Genomic DNA, 20,420 nt, shown 5'->3' on the forward strand with positions numbered 1-20,420 from the left:
GAAGGATTTGAACAGGAGGAGCACGAGAATTTTAGGGCAGTGGAACTAGTCTACCTGACACTATCTTATGGATCCATGTCGTTACAGGTTTGTCCAACTCATAGAATGTACAAGAAAAAGAATGAACTCTAATCTATGAACTTTAGTTAGTAACCAGGTATCAGTGACAGTTCACAATTTATAAAATGTAGCACACTAATGCTAAATGTCAATAATAGGGGAAGCCAGAGGGGGATGGGCATGGTCTATGCAAATGCTATGTGCTTTCCACTCAATTTTTCTGTGAACCTAAAACTGCCCTGTCCACCCAGCCTGGAAGTGCCATCCAGGCAGGCCCAGCCTCTCTTCCCGGGCCCCAGTCCTGGACAGCTGAGGGAGGGAGGGGGCCAAGAGGTGTGCCCTCTCCTCCTCAGGCCCCATGGCCAGGGCCTGGAGGTATGGACAGGCTGACTTCTGGCGGGCAGAAGTCATGATCTTTATGCTAAAAAATAAAGTCTATTAATTTAAAAAAAGATAATAACCCAACTTGTTAAGACTACAAAAGATTCGAACTGAAGATTGGCAGTGGCCACCCCAGCACCGGAAGAAGGGCTCACCGTTAGGGAAACGCAAATAAGCCAAGATGAGATTCCACTGCAGACGTGAATGACTGAAATGAAGGACTATGGACTGAGTCTTTGCATCCCCCCCCCCAAAAAAAAAAATTCACATGTTTAAAAAGTAAGAGGTAGGGGTCTTTCGGAAGGTAGTTAAGTCATGAATGGGACTAGTATGCCTGACTATAAAAGAGACCCCAGAGAGGCCCCTCACCCCTTGTACCTTGTGAGGGCACTGTGAGAAGATGCCGTCTAGGAACCAGGAAGGAGCCTCACCAGACACCGAACATGCCAGCACCTTGATCACAGACTGCCAGTCTAGACCATGAGAAATAAATGTCTGCTGTTTAAGCACCTCCCTCCCCCAACCTGTGGTATTTTTCTCAGCCCAAACGGACTGAGACAGACACTAACACCAAGTGTTTGCTGAAGGTATTTTGCTTATTATTCATGTTTTGCAGCTATGAACACTTTGGGAAAGTTTGGCGGTTTCCTCTACAGTTACATGAACGCCAACGGAGGACCCAGCAATGCCATCCAAGACGCTTACCCAGAAAAATGGAAGCAAACGTCCATGTGAAGACTTACTGGCTCTCCCCATTCAGCCCCTGCTAGACTCCTCTGTGATAGTGTGTGGTGAGGTTTTACCCTCTTCCCACAATTTCTAAGCTCCACTTGCTCTTTCTTTTGCACTGGTAGGAGCACTGCAGGGGTTTTGACAATCCTGCTCCCCTCTGTGGCTTGAGAGAATGGCAGGGGCTGGACAGAGCTCCCCTGGGCCAGGGGGCAGCCTCAGCTGTCAGGTACAACTCACTGCTGGAGCAGGAATTCGGAGCCTTCCTTCTACCAGGTGTCAGCCTGTGTCCCTCCCCCTGAGCAGCTCCCATCTACCAGTAGGAGGTGGGAAAGGGACAGGGCTCAGGCAGCAGCCCAGCACCGTCCACGCTCCCACGTGGCTCTGAGGCTCTGCGGCTGGACTGCGTAGGGGCTGAACCCGCAGGTCCCTCTTTCTTGTATCTTCCATTAGCTGCTGTTTTTAATGTTAGTTGAGTTGGATTGTGCCTTTTCCAGCTGAATTTTAAGTAAAATTTTAGCAGTTTTAAATTTACAGTGTAGTGTTCCCAATGTACCCTGCACCAATTTCCCCGACACGATCATCTCCCATTACAATGGCAGTGTCGCAACAAATGCACTAACACAGGTACCTTTTTTATTAAATAAGGTCCATTCTTATTGCGATTTCTTTTGTCCTGGGATTTCACATGACATAGTCATCCTATCTCCTTAGGCACTGGATGTGACAGTTTCTCCCACATCCTTTGTTTTTAATGACCTTGATAATGTTAGGCAGTGCTGATCAGTTATTTTGTAGAACGTCCTTCAGTTGTTGCTACTCTGATACTTGTTTTCATAGTTAAGATGGGGTCATGGGTTTGGGGGAGGAAGAGCACATGACCCACCCGTGTTGCCCTGTCCACCCAGCCAGGCAGGCCCAGCCTCTCTTCCCGGGCCCCAGTCCTGGACAGCTGAGGGAGGGAGGGGGCCAAGAGGTGTGCCCTCTCCTCCTCAGGCTCCATGGCCAGGGCCTGGAGGTATGGACAGGCTGACTTCTGGCGGACAGACACTGGAATCTAAAGCTCTCGGGAGACACAGAGAACGCCGCGAGACCCTCCGCGTGCTACCCGCCCGGCTTGGCGTCTTCCCGGTTCCGATTGGCCAGGCTCCCTCCACGTGGCCCGCTCGGAGCCAATCACGGTGGTCTATCTCGCAGATGCTGATTGGCTCAGGCGGGAGGGGCGGGGCCTGGGGGGACTGCCGGGTCTGGGGACCCCAGCGCGTCCTCGGGCCCGCAGGCCCGGATACCTCCTCTCGGCGCCCAGCATGGTGGCTCTGGTCTGGGGTCCTGTCCTGAGGCCATTCCGTCCTGGGGGCCACGAGACCGGGCCGACACTAGCTGAGCCCCGCGGCAGCCTCCCCGGCCCTGCCTGAGCCGAGCCTGGCTCCCGGGGACCAAGCGGGTGCCCGAGCCGCGGGCACCGGCCGAGGAGCGAGTGCAGCCGTTTCCAATGCGGACAGGTGGCGCGGACCCGGGGTTCGCCCACCCCGCTGGCTGCGACTGTGGATAGCAGGTTTCGTCTAGCTGCGGATTAGCAAAACTAGACAAATGGTTCTTAATTGCCAGACCTTTAAAAATGTGTCCTGACACCTTGATGGTGAGTGACTTGTGGCTCAAGCAGCTCACAGGTCTCCTGAGCAGCCCTGCCTGGGGCTGGCTGCGCCCCGCGGCTGGCGAGGTCCTCAGAGGGCTGGGAACCTGTCTGCGCAGTGAGGACGGCTCTGGAGGGCGCCAGGACGCAGTGGGCTCGGCTTCGTCACAATAGTTAAATGCCCAGAAAGGAAGGAAACTGCCAGCTTCAGTGCGGCCCAAAGCACGTCTCCAGGACAAGGCCATCGTGGTCAGCGGGGGCCATGGCCACCTCTGCCTAAGGACCCTGGAGTGTCTGTTTTTCTGCCCGGAGTTCTCTCTCTCCCAGAGGCTGTCTGCACACATCACCCCTCAGATCAAACAGCGCCTCACCCTCCTCTCTGACCCCTTTTCCTGCATGCTGTGCTCCACAGAAGAAATCACCCCGTGGCTTTTGTAGTTATAATCTGCCTCCTGCCGCTGGAACAAACCACTCTAAGGAAAAAGGGCACCTCAGTGAGCCTCAGTGCCTAGAACGGAGCTGGGCACAGGGCCGGGCTCAGTGAACATGGAGTGAGTGGGTGCTTTTCTCTGGAGCCCTTGGGACCCAGCACCTGAGGGATCTGCCCACCAGTCAGTCACTGAGGAGGACTGGCCAAGGATGAGGGAAGGTGCTCCAGGTCACCTGACACATCCAAGTCGCTACTCAGGATCAAGACGGGTCCAGGCTGAGCTTGGGTGGAGGGGAGGTAGAATGGTGGTTGCCCTTCTAAAAACAGCCATTCTGGGGGCAGCCTGCCGAGCCCCAAGCACAGAGTTGGCTGTGAAGACTCAGAGTTTTAGATCCAGGGAAGGAGGGTGGACAGCTGCTTCCTCAGCAGGTGCAGGGTGCACTGGACTGCTCAGTGCTAGTTGGGGCCTTGGGGCCGGGAGCCAACTGCCCACAACCTCCCCCACACCCCAGGCAGCAGGAGGAGGATGGGAAAGGCTCCCCACCAAGGGGTACAGCTAGGTGGGAAGGGGTGCAAGGGGCAAGGGTGGGGACCACTGTGGTCTTTTTACTTGCTGAGACTGGTCAGGCTTTGCCAGCTGCTCCCTGTGCATTCCCAGCTGGCAGATGAGGAAAATCACAGGTGACCCAGATCTGCCACCACCCTAGAGAAAGGTGCCCCCAGGAGTGAAGTCAAACAGGTCTCTCTGGGGATGGGAGTAGATACAGCACCTTGCAGTGAGCTTTGGGCAGAGGAGGGATGTAAGCAGGGTCCTCAAGAGAGACTCTCTGGGCTAGGTTGGGGTGGCCAAGGCCAAGCAGGTCCCATGAGCACCTCAAACAACCTCAGCCCGGATGGACAGAGGATTCTGTGGGATTTGGGAGCCAGAATTGCAGTGGGGCACAGAGGTCTCTGGGTACACAGGACAGACAACAGGCAGGACCCTCAGGGCCACACAATGGGCCCCAGGGCCTGGAGTAGCTGTGGGAAAGGAAAAGATCTACCAAGGGTCAAGCAGGTGGTGGGCAGGGGATGGTGGCAGTGGTGGAGAGTTGAGGGTGGTTGAGGGAGCCAGTCTGCATTTTAGAGGGAGATCTCTCGGGCTGGAACTGCCTTAGCAAAAGGGTCAGAGGGGTGGATCTGAAACAGGGTGTTGTGGTGGGGAGGCTCTGCTGCTGTCCCAGCGAGGGCAAAGTGCTTCCTATGTGGGGGTGAGGGTCCAACCCACCTGCCGTTGCCGCCCAGGAGGAATCAGGACTCTGGAGAGAATGTCCACACGGTATGAAATCACTGTGTTGTTTATTGGCTGTGATTCCATCCGGAGAGAACACACGCGACGCCCCCCACATGCTGGAGGAGGCGCAGGCGGAAGGACAGACAGACGGACAACATCCAAGGTCTACGCTAAGCTCGGCTGCTCCGGGCGCCCCATGCGCTGGGAATGAGATGCGGGGGTTTCTACAAGACAACGCCCTGTCTGCTCGGAGCTGGCTTTTTAAAGTGTGAAAACAGGCATTTTAAAAAAAACGTGGAACCGGGAAGAGCCAGGGGACACAGGGCGTTAGCGCGTCCTTAACAGACGGCTAGTTAGTATTGCAGTCTATTGTTATGGCTTCTCTAAACAGCAATGTAGGGCCACGCCCCTGGCCCGCAACACGTGGACACAATGAATTTCTGACGTGGACATAAAGGATAAAGGGTCCGGGGCCAGACCAAGGGCTTTCTATCCAGATAAACTCCCCAAATACACTAGACCTCATTTACCTGAGATTCAACACATTGTGATGCAAATTAAACAAGGATGGAGGACGAAGGAGAGTTGCAGGAGGCCCAGACGTCAGTATTTCTGTCAAACCCGCCAGGCTATGTGCTAGGACACCCGGCCGCACCCCCACCCCACCCAGCGGAGAGGCCTGCCCCAGGCGAGGCCACCGCCATCCTGCGGAAGGGATGGGTGAGGGCAGAGACACACACCTCCAGTTGCACAGCACTGTAGAAGGGGCTCGGGGTCTCCTCCCCAGCTCTGCTGGAAGGTGGCTGTTACAGGGTGAGTGTAAGGCCCACCCCAGAACAACCCCTGAAAAGAAGAGGTGACACCAGGAAGGGGGATGGGAGGGAGGCCTCGGCTGTGCCCAGACTCGGAGGGTGCGCGAGTTATTAGGGTCTGTGAGGGACTCTGCCACTCTCGGGTGTAAGAATTTCCCTCACAATCGTATTGCTTTGTTTCCCTTAGTTTAGAAAAGGGCCATGGCATTTCATAAGCAGAAGAGCCTTCTAGAGGAGCGGGCCAAGGGAGAGGGAGGGACAGACAGATGGACAGACAGACAGACGGGCTCAGACGAGGAAGGTTGGCAGCCAGCGGACAAATGTCAATGCGGGAGGAAGGGCTTGAAAGTCCAGGCTGATCCAGACGGGGAGGGGCTTCCCACCCCTGACCCAGGGAGGGGCCCCAGGCACCAGCTGCTACCTCTCCCTGTTCCCTCCACCCTCCCCTCTATGGCTGTGCTCCTGAGTTTGGGCCCAGACAAGCGCGCAACACGCAGGGATCACGTAAGGAGGGGTGGTCGGGGGACTCCCCTTTCGGTGGCCAGGCCACAGGCGCTGCTGGGTGGGCGGGGAAGGAAGGGAGCAGTAAGGGGGTTCCAGGCTCTGGGGGAGGGCCCAACCCACCCGCGGCCAGAGGAGCCCAGGAGCTGGTCCCGAGCCTCCAGCACAGACCGCAGGGGCCCTGGGGGTCGGCGCCCCTCCCACGTGGCAGCAGTGATGGCAGTGCGGGGGAGGGGTGGGAAGTGGGCGGAGGCTCCCGAGGTGTGAGGGGCGTGGGGCAGAGAATCTTGGGACTATGGCTTATATTGGCGCTGGGGCTGCACTCAGCTCCCGACATCTCTTTGGGGCCTCCGTGGAGGGCATGGGCAGGGGATGGGCGAGGGGTGGCCGGATGGGGGCTACGGACTCGGCGGGCTGCTGTCCGGCGCCAGGCGTTACTTCTTGAACATGTCCTGCAGCGGCCCGGGCAGGTACTTGATGACAGTGTCCAGGATGCTCTCGTCCTCCTCCTCAGGCTCGTCGCCGCAGCCTGGCGGGATGGCCTTCTTGGGTCGCGTCAGGCTGCCCTCGGAGTTGGCCTCCATGGCGGCCTGGGCCTCGGCCTCGCGCTCCTCCTTCTTCTTAATGCCGTACTGTGGGGACAGGGTGGGGTCAACGGTCTCCCACCCAGTTCACAGGGCCTGGAGGGTGGGACCCTCGCTGTGCCACAGAAATTGGGCGAGGCCTTGAGGGACAGGGCCTGTGGCTAAGGGAGGCCCCACCAAAGGCCACCAGGACCCTGGAAGGAAGAAGTCCCTACCCAAGAGGGTGCCTGAAGGGGCAGGGTGACCCCATGAAGGACTCAAGCTAAGCTGGGAGCCATGCCCAGTGGGGAGCTGCAGGAGGTGAGCAGGGGGAGGGGTGTCTATCTATGTGGGGGGCAATGCCTTGACCCCAACCCCTGCCCTTCTCCCTGGAGGTCCCCCCTTGGAGAAGCTGTGCTGTCCTTCACCTTGCCTGGGCTGTGTTACAGGAGCAGTGGGAGGAGCCGGCAGTGGTGGAGATAACCCATTGCTCCTGTCTGGCTGACCCCACACAGCCCAGGTCCTTGATCTGGAGCAGGCAGTCACTCCCACATGCCTGGCTACACTTCCCTGGATGTGGCCATGACCCCAGCCCCTGGCACACCCCTCAGCATACTCCATGAGCAGCTTGTGGAGGAGCATGCCCAGTGGTCACTTCTAGGTGGACAAATGGGACCCCACCTGGGTGTGCCCTCAGGCAACACTGTGGGCACAATGGAGCCCCACACTTCTGGTTTCCTGTGTCTCTGCCTTACCCCCTTACCCGTCTCCCCTTTGTAGTGGGTTGAATGGGGTCCCTCCATGCTACCTGAAACCTCAGAATGTGACCTTAGTGGGAAATAGAGTCTTTGCAGATGCAATTAAGGTAAGGACAGAAACAGAATAACCTTGGACCCTAAATCCAGTAATAGTTCCCCTGCAAGACAAAGACATAGAGGAGAAAGCTATATGAAAACAGAGGGAGATGAGGAGTGAGGCTGCCACAAGCCAGACACCAAGGACGGCCAGAAGCCACCAGAAACCGGCAAAGACAGGGAAGGGTTCTCTCCTACGAGTTCCAGAGGGAGAACAGCCCCACCTTCAGGCCTCCACCACTGACAGGACAGATTTCTAGATGTCTATACCCCCTGCCAGACCCATGAACACCCTCCTCTCCCTCAAAAGCACTGATGCAGGTGAGCCCCTGGTCACATTGAGGCCACAAGACCACAGAAGGACCTCCTGCCTTAGGGCTGGGGTGAACCAGGCAGGTCCAAAGTGGCCTCCTGGCTTTGAGGGGCTAGTCATCCATCCCATGGTCCAAACTCAGGACCCACCCAGGCTGGGGGGAGGGGCACCCCCTGTCACATTCTGAAGTTCACAGGAGCAGAAGCTATAACAGGGTCAAGTGGGGATAATGGGGAGGGCGTGTGGGTGTCAGTGACTGTCAGTTACCGACAGGCTCCGTGGCGCTGCTGAGGGGCACACAGTGGCCTGGGTGAAGAGGGCTTCTGCACAGGTAGAAGTGACCCCCCAACTGCTCACTCATCTCTCCTCATCAGCTCCTCCCCCAAAATCTGGTTCTCCAAGGCTGTTTTCTGCTTCAGATTGGAGGGCTGACTCCCACTCCTGACCTCCCTCAGCACCCCTGACCTCTCCTGAGGCTGCATGCGAGTGGCTTCAAGCATGGAGGAGGCAAGGGTCACCTTCAACAGAGGTCCAAGAAGAAGCAGCCATGCTCTTGACCCAACTGTGACCAGAGCACAGTCAGGGGCACCTGCAGGCCATAAGGAGAGGGACGAAGGTTGTCTACGCTTCTTCAGCAGGGTTCCTGAGCAGCCCAAAGCCTGCTCTGCACCCTGAACCTGAGGGTCTCAACAAGGGACAGTGAGGGCACCCTGAGAAAGCCCAGAGCATCGGGCACACTGCCCAGAGGGCCCTCCCTACTGAGCACCAATGTCAGGTTAGCCTAGGGCAGAGCTCAACAAGCTGGCCAGACAGCAGGCACTCCCCTGGGATAGGAGCAAAGAACATGGGGCCCTTTTTTGGGTCACTGCCCTGGCACAGCCTCACTGCTGACAGCCACGGCCCCTGGTCACAGAAGGGAGGGAGGGACATGCAGTTTGGAGTCCTGTGGGGCAAGAGTATGGGCCAGGGAGAGCGATGCCACCAGAAACTAGGTCAGACCAGAGCACTTCCATCCAGCCAGGGGCAGGGAGCCCAACAACCTCCTTCCCCCGCAGGACGGGCTGTGCACGTGGTGGGAACATGTGTGTGCCAGGGTGGCGCAAGAGCTTCTGCTGCCCAAAGCCGTGACCCACTCACAGCAAAGGTGAAGATGCTCAGGGGAACACGCGGTCCTGGCAGAAAGCCGGGAGTGACACTGGGAACACGTGTATAAAGTGAGAACATGCACATGGCTAAGCAGAGGAACTCCCTGACCAGGGGAACGAGTTTAGGGGTTGGGGAGGTACCCTGTCTGCAAGCAGTGTCAGGTGTCCTCCCCTTTGGGGTCCAAGAAGGATACCCTAGCCCAGTAACTGCAGAATCTCAAAGGCCACTCACGCTGGATTTGACCTGGGTGTCATGATTACTCTGCAGGGATGGGGTTGTTGAGCTGGGGTCCACCTCAGAGCCCGGCTCTACTGTGGTCTGGTTGAGAGCCAGTTTGAGGCTTCCTGCCTTAGAGCCCAGGCGTCCATCAACCCCTGTTGGCCAGAGACACTGACCACTGAGGCGCTTGGAGCCCTGACCCACACTGTGGCTGGGAGGGAGCTCAAGGTGCCCAGTGCCCCCAGGCAAGGCAACACTGCTCATTAGCAGTGAGAACCTGTAATATGACCAAACAAGTAATAATCGGCAACGCCACCCACACGTGTTATCAGCACAAACCTCAAATGAACCCTGAGTGATTTCAGCGGCCGTTGGGGGCCAGGGTCTGGAACCCTCTAGTTCGGGGCGCACGGAGGGCTGTGGTCTGACTCAAAACTGCGGAATAGATCGTGACCACTGAAAAGCCCAAACCTGCTGGGGCGTATGCAAATCTGGAGGTGGGTATGCTAACCAGAAGGCAGGTATGTAAATCAGGACGGACGGAAACCAGGCGGCCCGTATGCAAATGACGCGCAAGTGGGCCAATCTCCCCTCCCACCTGGGCCCGCTCACGCGTCGGGAGGAGGAGGCGCTGCCCACCCGGCAGCTTCCGCTTCCCTCCTGTGGGGTGGCGTGGGGGGCTGGACGCCCCAGAGGACGGGTGACCCCAGCCCGCCCCTCAGTCCCCATCTGACGGGGGCCCTAGACTGGGCTGCTCAGCACCCGCTTCTCTGACCAGCTCCCACGAGTCCTGGGGGTGCGGAGTCCACGGCACCCAGAGGGGGCTGCGGGAAGTCGGGTCTGGCGCCAGGGGCCAGCGAGGGCCATCAGGGAGAGTCACACCTGGAGAGCAGGGGGGGCTGGGGGCGGCTACCTGACCACACCTAGGTGCAGAAGGGCTCTGAGGAGAAAGGTGCGGACTTGGCGGGGCAGGGCCTGGGAGCTGGGTCGCTGGGTCGCTGGGTCGCTGGGCGAGTACAGGTCCCGAGGGCGGGGCCAGGCACAACCCTCTGGCCACCAGGGGGCGCCCTGCCCTTACCGGTCAAGGGGCAGCCTCTCCTCCCACTCGGAGGGCCTGGGTCTCGGCGGGCACCTCTCTGCTGACCTGAACGCTCCTTGGAGGAGGAGGTGGACCAGATTCTGGAGGCGGCAGTGGTGAGGTGGGGTACACCTGGGGCTCCAGCATCCAGAACCTGTTCGACCGTCCCTCAGCTGCCTATATCCGACCCAGGAGTGGGGTTGGGCTCCGTTTCTGTCTTTTTCTCTATCTCTCTCTCTGTCCTCTGACCACACCCCCACACACCCTGCCCCTCCCCGGGTCCCTGCCAATCCATGGTCATCCCCGGGCACAGCCTCACTGGGGTCTGCCTGATGGCGTACGTTTTCTAGTTCTTCCTCCAACAGCTCCCGACTGTAGCAGAGCCCTCCAGGGGGTTGGGGGACTTGTGAGCTGTTGTCAACAACAAAATGGACTTGAGTTTGTTGCAAGTCCCCAGGAAAGGAATCCAGTGACCCACAGTGGGACATCTGGGTGTGAGGCACCCAGACCCCATCTATGTGGAGCCCTTGTGGGCTGAGAGGCCTGTAGGTGCCCCGTGTACTGCCCTGCTCCTGAGGTCTGGCTCCCGTGTCAGGCGCATGGAGCCGGCCCCTCCCTGGGCACACTGAGGCAGGACGCAGCAGGCTTTCCTGCCTTGCACTCCCGGCATCTCAACTGGTCCACGCACCACACAGATCCCCTAGGGAAGCCTCACCGGCCTCCACCCAGCCCCTACCTGAACGTTTCATCTGCCTCTTTCAGAGCCCAGAGCTGGGGGCATCGGGGTTGGGGGCAGGAAGGAAACAAGCCAGGCAGGGTCCCCATACTGAATCTCCCACCAGAGTGCCTGGACCCAGCAACTCGGCTGAGAGTGCCTTTGGCAGAGGAAGCCCAGCCTGGCGAGGGGCCAGCGGAGGTGGGAAGGCGCCCCAGATGGACTTCGGGAGGCCATGTGGTTCAGGGACAAGTGGGCTCACTTCTCATGCCGTCCAGGCCCCCACAGGAGAGCCGCCTGGCCCACCCTAGAGGAGCCAGGAGCAAGCCCCATGGCCACTGGGTGGAGAAGGAAGGACAGGCAGTGGACTCTCCCCTGGGGCACTGCCCACCAGCCAATGCACTGGGTGTGCACCTCACTGCTGGCTCAGCCTCCACGCCCACCTGCTCTCTCTCTGTGTCTCAGCTCTTCCATGTAACAGCACAATACTCTCACTGCCCCAACGCACAGGGGAGGGTGCCCAGATGATTCCGGAAAAGGCCGTGGCTACCAGCTCGTAGCCAGACCTCACAGACCACAGGCCTGCTGGCCCCACACCCTGTGAACAGCAGAAGGTAGGAGGCCCGGGAGAGGGGTCAAGAGCTTCCCTGTGGGCCTCTTCTGGAGCTGCTGTGGGTGAGCCCTGGGGAACAGCTGCTCTTGCAAAAACAGCCACTGCATTCACAGCGCCTGGGAGCCCCCCGCCCATGAGGACAGGACTGGCCCCACTGTCAGAGCAGGAAGGACTTGGGGCTCCACAGTGCACTGAAATCCCCAGTGAGGCTGTGTGGCAGATGTGGTCATCTGGGGTACAGTGACCTCATTTGTCCTGCACCCCCCACAGGACTACCTCCTAAAGCTTTTTTTTTTTTTTTTTTTTTGTATTTTTCTGAAGCTGGAAACTGGGAGAGACAGTCAGACAGACTCCTGCATGCGCCCGACCGGGATCCACCCGGCACGCCCACCAGGGGGTGATGCTCTGCCCACCAGGGGGCGTCGCTCTGTTGCGACCAGAGCCACTCTAGCACCTGGGGCAGAGGCCAAGGAGCCATCCCCAGCGCCCGGGCCATCTTTGCTCCAATGGAGCCTCGCTGCGGGAGGGGAAGAGAGAGACAGAGAGGAAGGAGAGGGGGAGGGGTGGAGAAGCAGATGGGCGCTTCTCCTGTGTGCCCTGGCCGGGAATCGAACCCGGGTCCCCCGCACGCCAGGCTGACGCTCTACCGCTGAGCCAACCGGCCAGGGCCCTCCTAAAGCTCTTAAGTGAACAATCGAAAGAGGCCCACGGGGCCCACACAGGCAGCCACCCTCTGCCCAGGGCCGGGTCCCCAGCACCCAAGCTGGGCCTGCAACCCCCGTGGGGAAGTTCCTGGGTCAGAGTCTGGGGGCTGTCTTCCCAATGGGGACTCCCCAACCGCGGGGCCCGGCTGTCCCCACGCCGTCCTGGCCCCGCCCTCACCTTGTCTCGGATGCCCTGCCGCATGGCCTCCCGCTCCGCCTCCATCTTGGCGTACTTGGCCTTGCGCTCCTCCTCCTCCTGCCGCAGGGCCTCCTGGCGCTCCTCCTCCTTCTTGGCCGCATCTGGGTCCTTCTCTTCGTCGCCCCCGAGCATCTTCCCCATGTCTTTGGTGGCCCCTGGGGACAGACATGCGAGTGAGTCTGGGCAGCGCCAACCCTGAGACGGCCCCGCCCGGACAGAAGACGTCCCGGCGCTAACACAGGTCCTGGCACCGCCCGTCCCCAGAGGGAAGCGTGGGCTTGGGTGTGAGCGTGGGGGGAGGTGCGGGCGCACGGGCAGTCTGTAAGGGAGCGGGATCACATGTGTGTGCGACTGTGCCGTGCTGGTGTGTGTACGTGTGTGTGTGTGCGACTGTGCCGTGCTGGTGTGTGTGTGTGTGTGTGTGTGTGTGTGTGCGCGACTGTGCCGTGCTGGTGTGTATACGTGTGTGTGTGTGTGCGCGACTGTGCCGTGCTGGTGTGTGTACGTGTGTGTGTGTGCGACTGTGCCGTGCTGGTGTGTGTGTGTGTGTGTTTGTGTGTGTGTGTGTGCGACTGTGCCGTGCTGGTGTGTGTGTGTGCGACTGTGCCGTGCTGGTGTGTGTACGCGTGTGTGTGTGTGTGTACGTGTGTGTGTGTGTGTGTGTGCTGGCACATCCCTGTGAGCCCCTGAAGTGGGTTGGGGTACGTCTTCTCTGGGTCCTGTGTCCAGACGAGGCTCAGCCTCCAGAAGTTGTTGGAGTGGCTGAATAGTGGGCCAGTGGACTGAGGGGCAGGACCGTGAAGGCTCGGTGCGCAGTTTTCTCATGCGCTCCTGATTCACAGGCAACAACCAACACGTCCCCAGACACCCCCTGAGACTGGGCTCACAGGACAGAGCCCTGTAATCACAGCTGTGGGTCGTGCCAGGCGCCACAGGGAGCCCTGGCCCTTTGGTGGCTCCAGGGAGCAGAGTGGCCCAATGCATCACTGCATGGGTGTAGGAGAATGGCTGGGAATTAGACTGTGGTCCTGAGACAAGTCTTTGGTGCAGACTTTGGAACGCCAAGTCCTGCCGGGGGCAGACGCTGCCCCTGGAAGCACTGATAAGATTGTTTAAAGGAAGCGGTTGATCCCTATGGCCTTGTCCCTACATACCTGAAAGACATGAGTTAATGACCCTTCTCTGCACCTGAACCCAGGCTCTGCTAATTTGTCTGATGAGCAAAGAGATCAATAAATACGATGAGGCTGCAGAGATCTGGGCTCTAGAGGCTGGGGGTCCCCTGTGTCCCTCTTTTTTGTACGTTGTGTCTTTTTTTTTTTTTTTTTTTTGCATTTTTCTGAAGCTGGAAACAGGGAGAGACAGTCAGACAGACTCCCGCATGTGCCTGACTGGGATCCACCCGGCATGCCCACCATGGGGCGATGCTCTGCCCACCAGGGGGTGATGCTCTGCCCATCCTGGGCGTCACCATGTTGCGACCAGAGCCACTCTAGCGCCTGAGGCACAGGCCACAGAGCCATCCCCAGCGCCCGGGCCATCTTTGCTCCAGTGGAGCCTTGGCTGCTGGAGGGGAAGAGAGAGACAGAGAGGAAGGCGCGGCGGAGGGGTGGAGAAGCAAATGGGCGCTTCTCCTGTGTGCCCTGGCCGGAATCGAACCCGGGTCCTCCACACGCTAGGCCGACGCTCTACCGCTGAGCCAACCGGCCAGGGCCTGTACGTTGTGTCTTGTGTGTTTTTCTTAAGTCCTGCAGCACCTTCCTCTCGTGCACACCCGTTCTGAGCTGGTCGTGGCACATGGGCATCTGAGGGGTGGCAGAGGGGCAGCAATACAGGTCAGCACTCAGCCTGCAGCCGCCAGTCCCTCGGAGCAACCCCCACACAGAGACACACTGCCTGGAGAGCCCCCCACACAGAGACACACTGCCTGGAGAGCCCCCCACACAGAGACACACTGCCTGGAGAGCCCCCCACACAGAGACACACTGACAGGAGAGCCCCCCACACAGAGACACACTGCCTGGAGAGCCCCCCACACAGAGACACACTGCCTGGAGAGCCCCCCACACAGAGACACACTGCCAGGAGAGCCCCCCACACAGACACACACTGCCAGGAGAGCCCCCCACAGAGACACACTGCCTGGAGAGCCCCCCACACAGAGACACACTGCCAGGAGAGCCCCCCACACAGAGACACACTGCCTGGAGAGCCCCCCACCACACTGCCTGGAGAGCCCCCCACACAGAGACACACTGCCAGGAGAGCCCCCCACACAGAGACACACTGCCTGGAGAGCCCCCCACACAGAGACACACTGCCAGGAGAGCCCCCCACACAGAGACACACTGCCTGGAGAGCCCCCCACACAGACACACTGCCAGGAGAGCCCCCCACAGAGACACACTGCCAGGAGAGCCCCCCACACAGAGATACACTGCCTGGAGAGCCCCCCACAGAGACACACTGCCAGGAGAGCCCCCCACAGAGACACACTGCCTGGAGAGCCCCCCACACAGAGACACACTGCCTGGAGAGCCCCCCACACAGAGACACACTGCCAGGAGAGCCCCCCACACAGAGACACACTGCCTGGAGAGCCCCCCACACAGAGACACACTGCCAGGAGAGCCCCCCACAGAGACACACACTGCCAGGAGAGCCCCCCACCACACTGCCTTGGGACCAGCCGTGTTCCTGAGGGCACCCATATTGCTCCCAGTGACGGCCCTGCCTTTGCACAGGGGTGCCCTCAGTCTCTTCTTCTCCTTCCTCTGATTCCTCATGACCCCTCATGAGCACTGCCCAAGGCTAGCTGAGCACATGCCTCAGGAATAAACCGTGAGGTGGAAATGCACGAGAATCCCCTAACCACGTCTGTGTGGATAGATGCTAACACAACATCTCCAGCCTGACCAGGTGGTGGTGCAGTGGATAGAGCATCAGACTGGGATGCAGAGGACCCAGATTCAAGACCCTGAGGTCGCCAGCTTGAGCACGGGCTCATCTGGTTTGAGCAAAGCTCACCAGCTTGGACCTAAGTTCGCTGGCTCCAGCAAGGGGTTACTTGGTCTGCTGAAGGCCCGCGGTCAAGGCACATATGAGAAATCAATCAATGAACAACTAAGGTGTCGCAATGAAGAACTGATGTTTCTCATCTCTCTCCCTTCCTGTCTGTCCCTACTTGTCCCTCTCTCTGACTCTCTCTGTCTCTGCCACAAAAAATAAAACAAACAAAAAAACATCTCCCGATGTGGCCGTCCCCACCCTGGCTTTGAGGCCCAGCCCTGCCCCCTTCCGTCTGGACTCAGCAGCTCCATGTCCTTGACACTCTTGGGAGTGCTATGCTGCTCTAACTTTGCAGAGGTCTGTGCAGGACTGAACCTGGACGGATTCCCCTTTCCTGCACGTCTGGGTGCCAAATGCTGCCTTTGCCAGTTACTCGGGAGTGACCCCCTGGTGTGGGCGCAGGTAATGCGGGGACCTGGTTTGGAAACAAGCACTTTCTGGCTGAGCTCTGGGCTGACAACGAGGTGCCCAGAGGCTGGGCCATGCTGATCCCACACGGGCTTTCCTGACTGCCGGAAACTTCTGTAGGTCATGAGGTGTGGGGAGGTCCAGGTGGCGTGAGCACAGGGAGAGCCTGCACTAGGTGCTTCCTGACAGCGCAGACCCAGACAGACCGGGAGCCTCGGGGCCAGCGTTCAGCCACATCTGCAAAATTTTGCAAAGCAGATTTGGGGCCAATGACTCAAGGGAAATTGGGTCATAGAGTCTCTTAAACACTCTTCCCACAGTTCCCCTGATAACTAGGCCAGAGCCCGTCTGCCGCCTGGTGCTGCAGTCCTCTCTGGCGGGTGTGTGGGAGAGGCAGGAACACACCCCCACAATCCAGGCAGCCACTGCACCCTTCCCAACCTCCCTGGCCGGTTGGCCACCCCCAGCTGGGGGACTGCTTTTATGTACATTTTTCTCACTGTTAGAAATAAGCTAATTCACACTAAAGTGAGAGTGACCAATTTATTTTACTTCCCCGTTGAAAGCACAGACTCCCTGAAGTGGATGGAGGTGAACTAGTCTCATCCACATCTCTATCCTGAGCGGGAAAGGTAGTGGCTGGGTGGGGGCTGGCGTGCCACCCTAACTTGGTGGGCTGGGTCCCTAGACCTGCCCCTCTAATGTATTAACAAGGGCTGCAGGGCTAGCAATCACAACAGGCATTTATTGAGCACCAACTGTGTGCTGAGCTCTGCTACACCAGGTGCCAGCCTTGGGGACTTGCCAAGGGCCTTCTGGATCTGAGTGCCCGGGTTCCCCGTCCCTACTTGAGCTCTGGACGGTCCACTTGGCCAGAGGGGTCAGGGGAGGTCCACCAGCCCAGCAGATGGCAGCGCAGCTGTGGGAAACTGGGCAACCTCTCCTGGGCCAGGGGTGATAAGAAAACTGAGTAACCTGCAAGTGGTTCTGCCTGGGGCCCCAGACCTGGACACTGCACCCCAAGTGTTTGATTGCAGGAGGTGGTGGAGTCGGCAGGGGTCCTGCGCTGGCCTCCCTCGTGGATGCAGGGAAGGGGTTTAGTTGGAGTGACCACACCCCTGGTTCTCCTGCGACTCAGCTTCCAGGGTGACAGGTGAGAACCGGGGCGCAGTGCCTCCCACCTCTTCCCTCCACAGTTGGATAAACCTCCAGGGTGCAACCCCAGGAGCCTCCGGTCATGCAGAAAAACACCAAGGTCTAGAGAGCCACTCACCAACGTCCGCAGCACCTGCCGCAGCAGATGGGTCCTGCCCGTGGCCCCAGCCTGTCCTGCTCTGGCTGCCACCCACCCCAGGGCCCTCCCTCACTGCCTGGCTAATAGCACATCAGCCCCACCTTTGCAGGAGATGGGACCTGGGCTGGGCGGGGTCAGCGGCTCCGGTGTGTTCCCTGGAGCTGTTCCCCAGGACAGGGGAACAGGTCCTCCTGGGACACCACAGGTACACCAGTCACTCCAGGGCTCAAAACACAGAACTCCGTGCTTGCTACATAATTAAAATGACGTACGTTTAAGTAATACAAAACCACTTTGGATTTTCGGAAGAATCGCACAGGCTGTTTGGGGGCTCCTGCACACTTGATCAGCCCCCCTGTTGTTAACCACAGGCCACTCTGCAGAGCTAAGGTGACAGATGCTGCCACCTCCTACCAGAGGGCAATGCCATGAACCAACCACAGACTAATTGGATGTCACCACTTTCCACTAATGTCCTTTTTCTGTTCCAGGGTCGAGTCCAGGACACAGTCCAGTTGCATTTTGATCAAAGTCAATTTTTCAAGAGAGAAAAATATTTTAAATCTGAAATGAAACTATGGGGGGAAAATGATAAAATGTAATGAAAAACTAAAAAAAAAATACCTAAAACAAATAAAGACCCTTGTTATGCTTGTGGGCAGGGAGACCCCATTAATGGAAGGGTGTGCGTCTCCCCAAACCGAGGGATGGGTAAGTGCCATCACAAGCTAAATCCCGAGTTAGACACACCAGGAAGGTTGTGAACCCACTAGCTGGTCCAGACCCAGGAGAACACACAGTGTGGCTGGTGTCGTTCAGGGGGGGAAGGCAGGAAGAGGGGTCGGAGTGGAGACACACAGACCAGGACTCGAACATGGGATCAGAGATAGGACTGGGCCTGGAAGACTGGAAAAGGAGCCATGGTCCCCTCAATGGGGCTGGGATAACCAAGCTCCTTGTGGGGACGCAGGAAACTGGACTCCTACGTAGCACAACAAACTCTCCTTGTTACAGATCGGAAAACGAGCCCAGCACAAAAACGTCCCAAGCAAAAACGGCTCGTGTCACCCTCTGTCCCATCGCCCAGCTCCGTGTTCACCCACCCTTCCCCGAGCCAGCGCTGTCTGCTTGCTCTCTTTGTCACGGTCAGTCTCTGCCAAAAGACAGCACACTCAGGACAAGGGACTGGGACCAGGCCTAGACAGTGCCTAGTACGTAGTAGGTGCTCAACAAATATTGGGAGAATAATGAATTGAAACATTTAAGAGACAGGCACCAGGCTCTCAGCCACAAAGGAAACCTTAACCAACCTACAGCGAACACCGTGTAGTCCGTGGGGAAATACTAAACACTCTTCTCGTAGCTCAGTAACAACCCAGCGGCGCCCCGCCCTCGCTGCCTGGGGGGGGGGCGGGGAGGATAGCCGTTGAACTACAGCAGCCAGAGAAGAGGCCGGGAGACTGATGAGGGAGAAGCACAGTGTCTTTACTAACCAACACCATGGTCCTCTGGGCAGAAAATCTGAAGGCATCTGCAAGACTACTAGAACCAGTAAGCGAGTGGAGCAAGGTCACAAGAGACAAGATGAGCGGACACCCAACAAATGGAATATGAAATTCAAAAACAATGTCCACCAACAAGGACAAGACAAAACATCTATAACTATATTCTTAATAGGTGTGCAGGCTTCACCTAAAACTACAGTCATTGAGAGAAACTCATAATATTGACCTTTCTTTGTTTTTTTTTATTTTGTATTTTTTTCTTTCATTTATTCATTTTGGAGAAAGGAGAGAAAGAGAGAGAGAGAGAGAGAAGGGAGAGGGGAGGAGCAGGAAGCATCAACTCCCACATGTGCCCTGACCAGATAAGCCCAGGGTTTCGAACTGGCAATCTCAGCATTCCAGGTTGATGCTTTATCCACTGCGCCACCACAGGTCAAGCAAGGGAAATTAAAGACCTAAACCAGCAGGGAGCTATCCCGTGTTCATAGACTCAGTACTGCTATGACATAAGCTTCCTCTGGCTTGATCTACAGAGCCAATGAAATCCCAACCAAAATGCTAATAGGCTCTTTTGAACAATTTTACCAGCTGATTCTAAAACTTATATGGGAAAAAAAAAAAGAATTCTTGAGAAGGAGGATGACTCTGGAGGACTCTCACTACTCAATGTCCGGACAGTGTGGTGTTGACAAGAGAACAGACATGTGGAACAGAACAGAGCCCAGAGACAGACCCACTCATATAGGGTCCTTTGATTTCTATACCAACCTGCAAAGAGAATTCCTAAGGAACAGCTACTCTTTCCACAAGTGACACTGAGACCTTTAGATATCCCTGTGCAATCAGGTAAGTTTCTGCCCTTCCCTCACACCGTACACAGAGCTCGATCACAGACCACGCAATGGTCATCAGACTGGAGATGTTTGTAACAGGATGATGTGTAGGCTAGGACATCTGGGGAAGAGGTCCTCTCACAGTTATGTGGAAAGGTGAATGGTCACAGCCATTTGGGAAAGTAATTTGAATTTCTTATGGAATCCACCCACCCTTCAAGCCACCACCTGCCCAGAGGTCTGTCCCATTAAAACAAATGTTCCTCGCTTGACCAGGCGGTGGCGCAGTGGATAGAGTGTCGGACTGGGATGCGGAGGACCCAGGTTCGAGACCCCGAGGTCATCAGCTTGAGCGCGGGCTCATCTGGTTTGAGCCAAGCTCACCAGCTTGGACCCAAGGTCGCTGGCTCGAGCAAGGGGTCACTTGGTCTACTGAAGGCCCATGGTCAAGGCACATATGAGAAAGCAATCAATGAACAACAAAGGTGTTGCAACGAAAAACTGATGATTGATGCTTCTCATCTCTCTCTGCTCCTGTCTGTCTGTCCCTATCTATCCCTCTCTGACTCTCTCTCTGACCCTGTAAAAAAAAAACAACAACACACACACACACACAAATGTTCCTCCCTGTAGGCACACGAGTCCACAGACGCTTACCCAACCTGTCTGTTTCGGTTGTGGCCCTAACAAATGACTGGAGATGAGATGACATCTTAGGCACACAGCCACCGTACCCACGTCAGGGACTCCCAGGTGGCCATGAGCGCAAGGGACTGCTGTGCACTGTGGGAGCCAGGTGCAGACACGTGTATTCCACAGATGCCATTTTGGAAAGCAAGGAGAATAAAACCCTCTGTGTGAATATACCTACGTTTCTATGGTTCTCTAAAAATAGAAAAGAGGTTGGCGGGTTACACACCAGGCTCATACCAAACCTACATTTCTTTTTCGAATGCTCCTGGAATGTTTACAAATGTCAGTCCACACCACAGTGACATGCCACTTCACACTCATTAGGGTGGCTATTATAAAACAGTAACAGAGAAACAAAACACAGAAAACAACACATGCGGGGGAGGAGGTGGGTG

At 57.4% G+C, this 20,420-nt stretch overlaps 1 protein-coding gene across 1 annotated transcript in view; it reads right to left on the reverse strand.

The window, feature by feature from the left end:
- Positions 1 to 4,554: 4,554 nt before the first annotated feature.
- Positions 4,555 to 20,420, reverse strand: part of CPLX1 (complexin 1) — a 28,036-nt gene continuing 12,170 nt past the window's right edge. The window contains exons 3-4 of the mRNA XM_066385254.1: positions 12,203 to 12,378; positions 4,555 to 6,451 (exon numbers count right to left, since the gene is read on the reverse strand). Coding sequence (XP_066241351.1) covers positions 6,254 to 6,451; positions 12,203 to 12,378 — 374 coding nt within the window. The 3' untranslated portion in view covers positions 4,555 to 6,253. The remainder of the gene's footprint in view (positions 6,452 to 12,202; positions 12,379 to 20,420) is intronic.

This window comes from Saccopteryx leptura, chromosome 5 (genome assembly GCF_036850995.1).
Source record: "Saccopteryx leptura isolate mSacLep1 chromosome 5, mSacLep1_pri_phased_curated, whole genome shotgun sequence".
NCBI classification, from domain to species: Eukaryota; Metazoa; Chordata; class Mammalia; order Chiroptera; family Emballonuridae; genus Saccopteryx; species Saccopteryx leptura.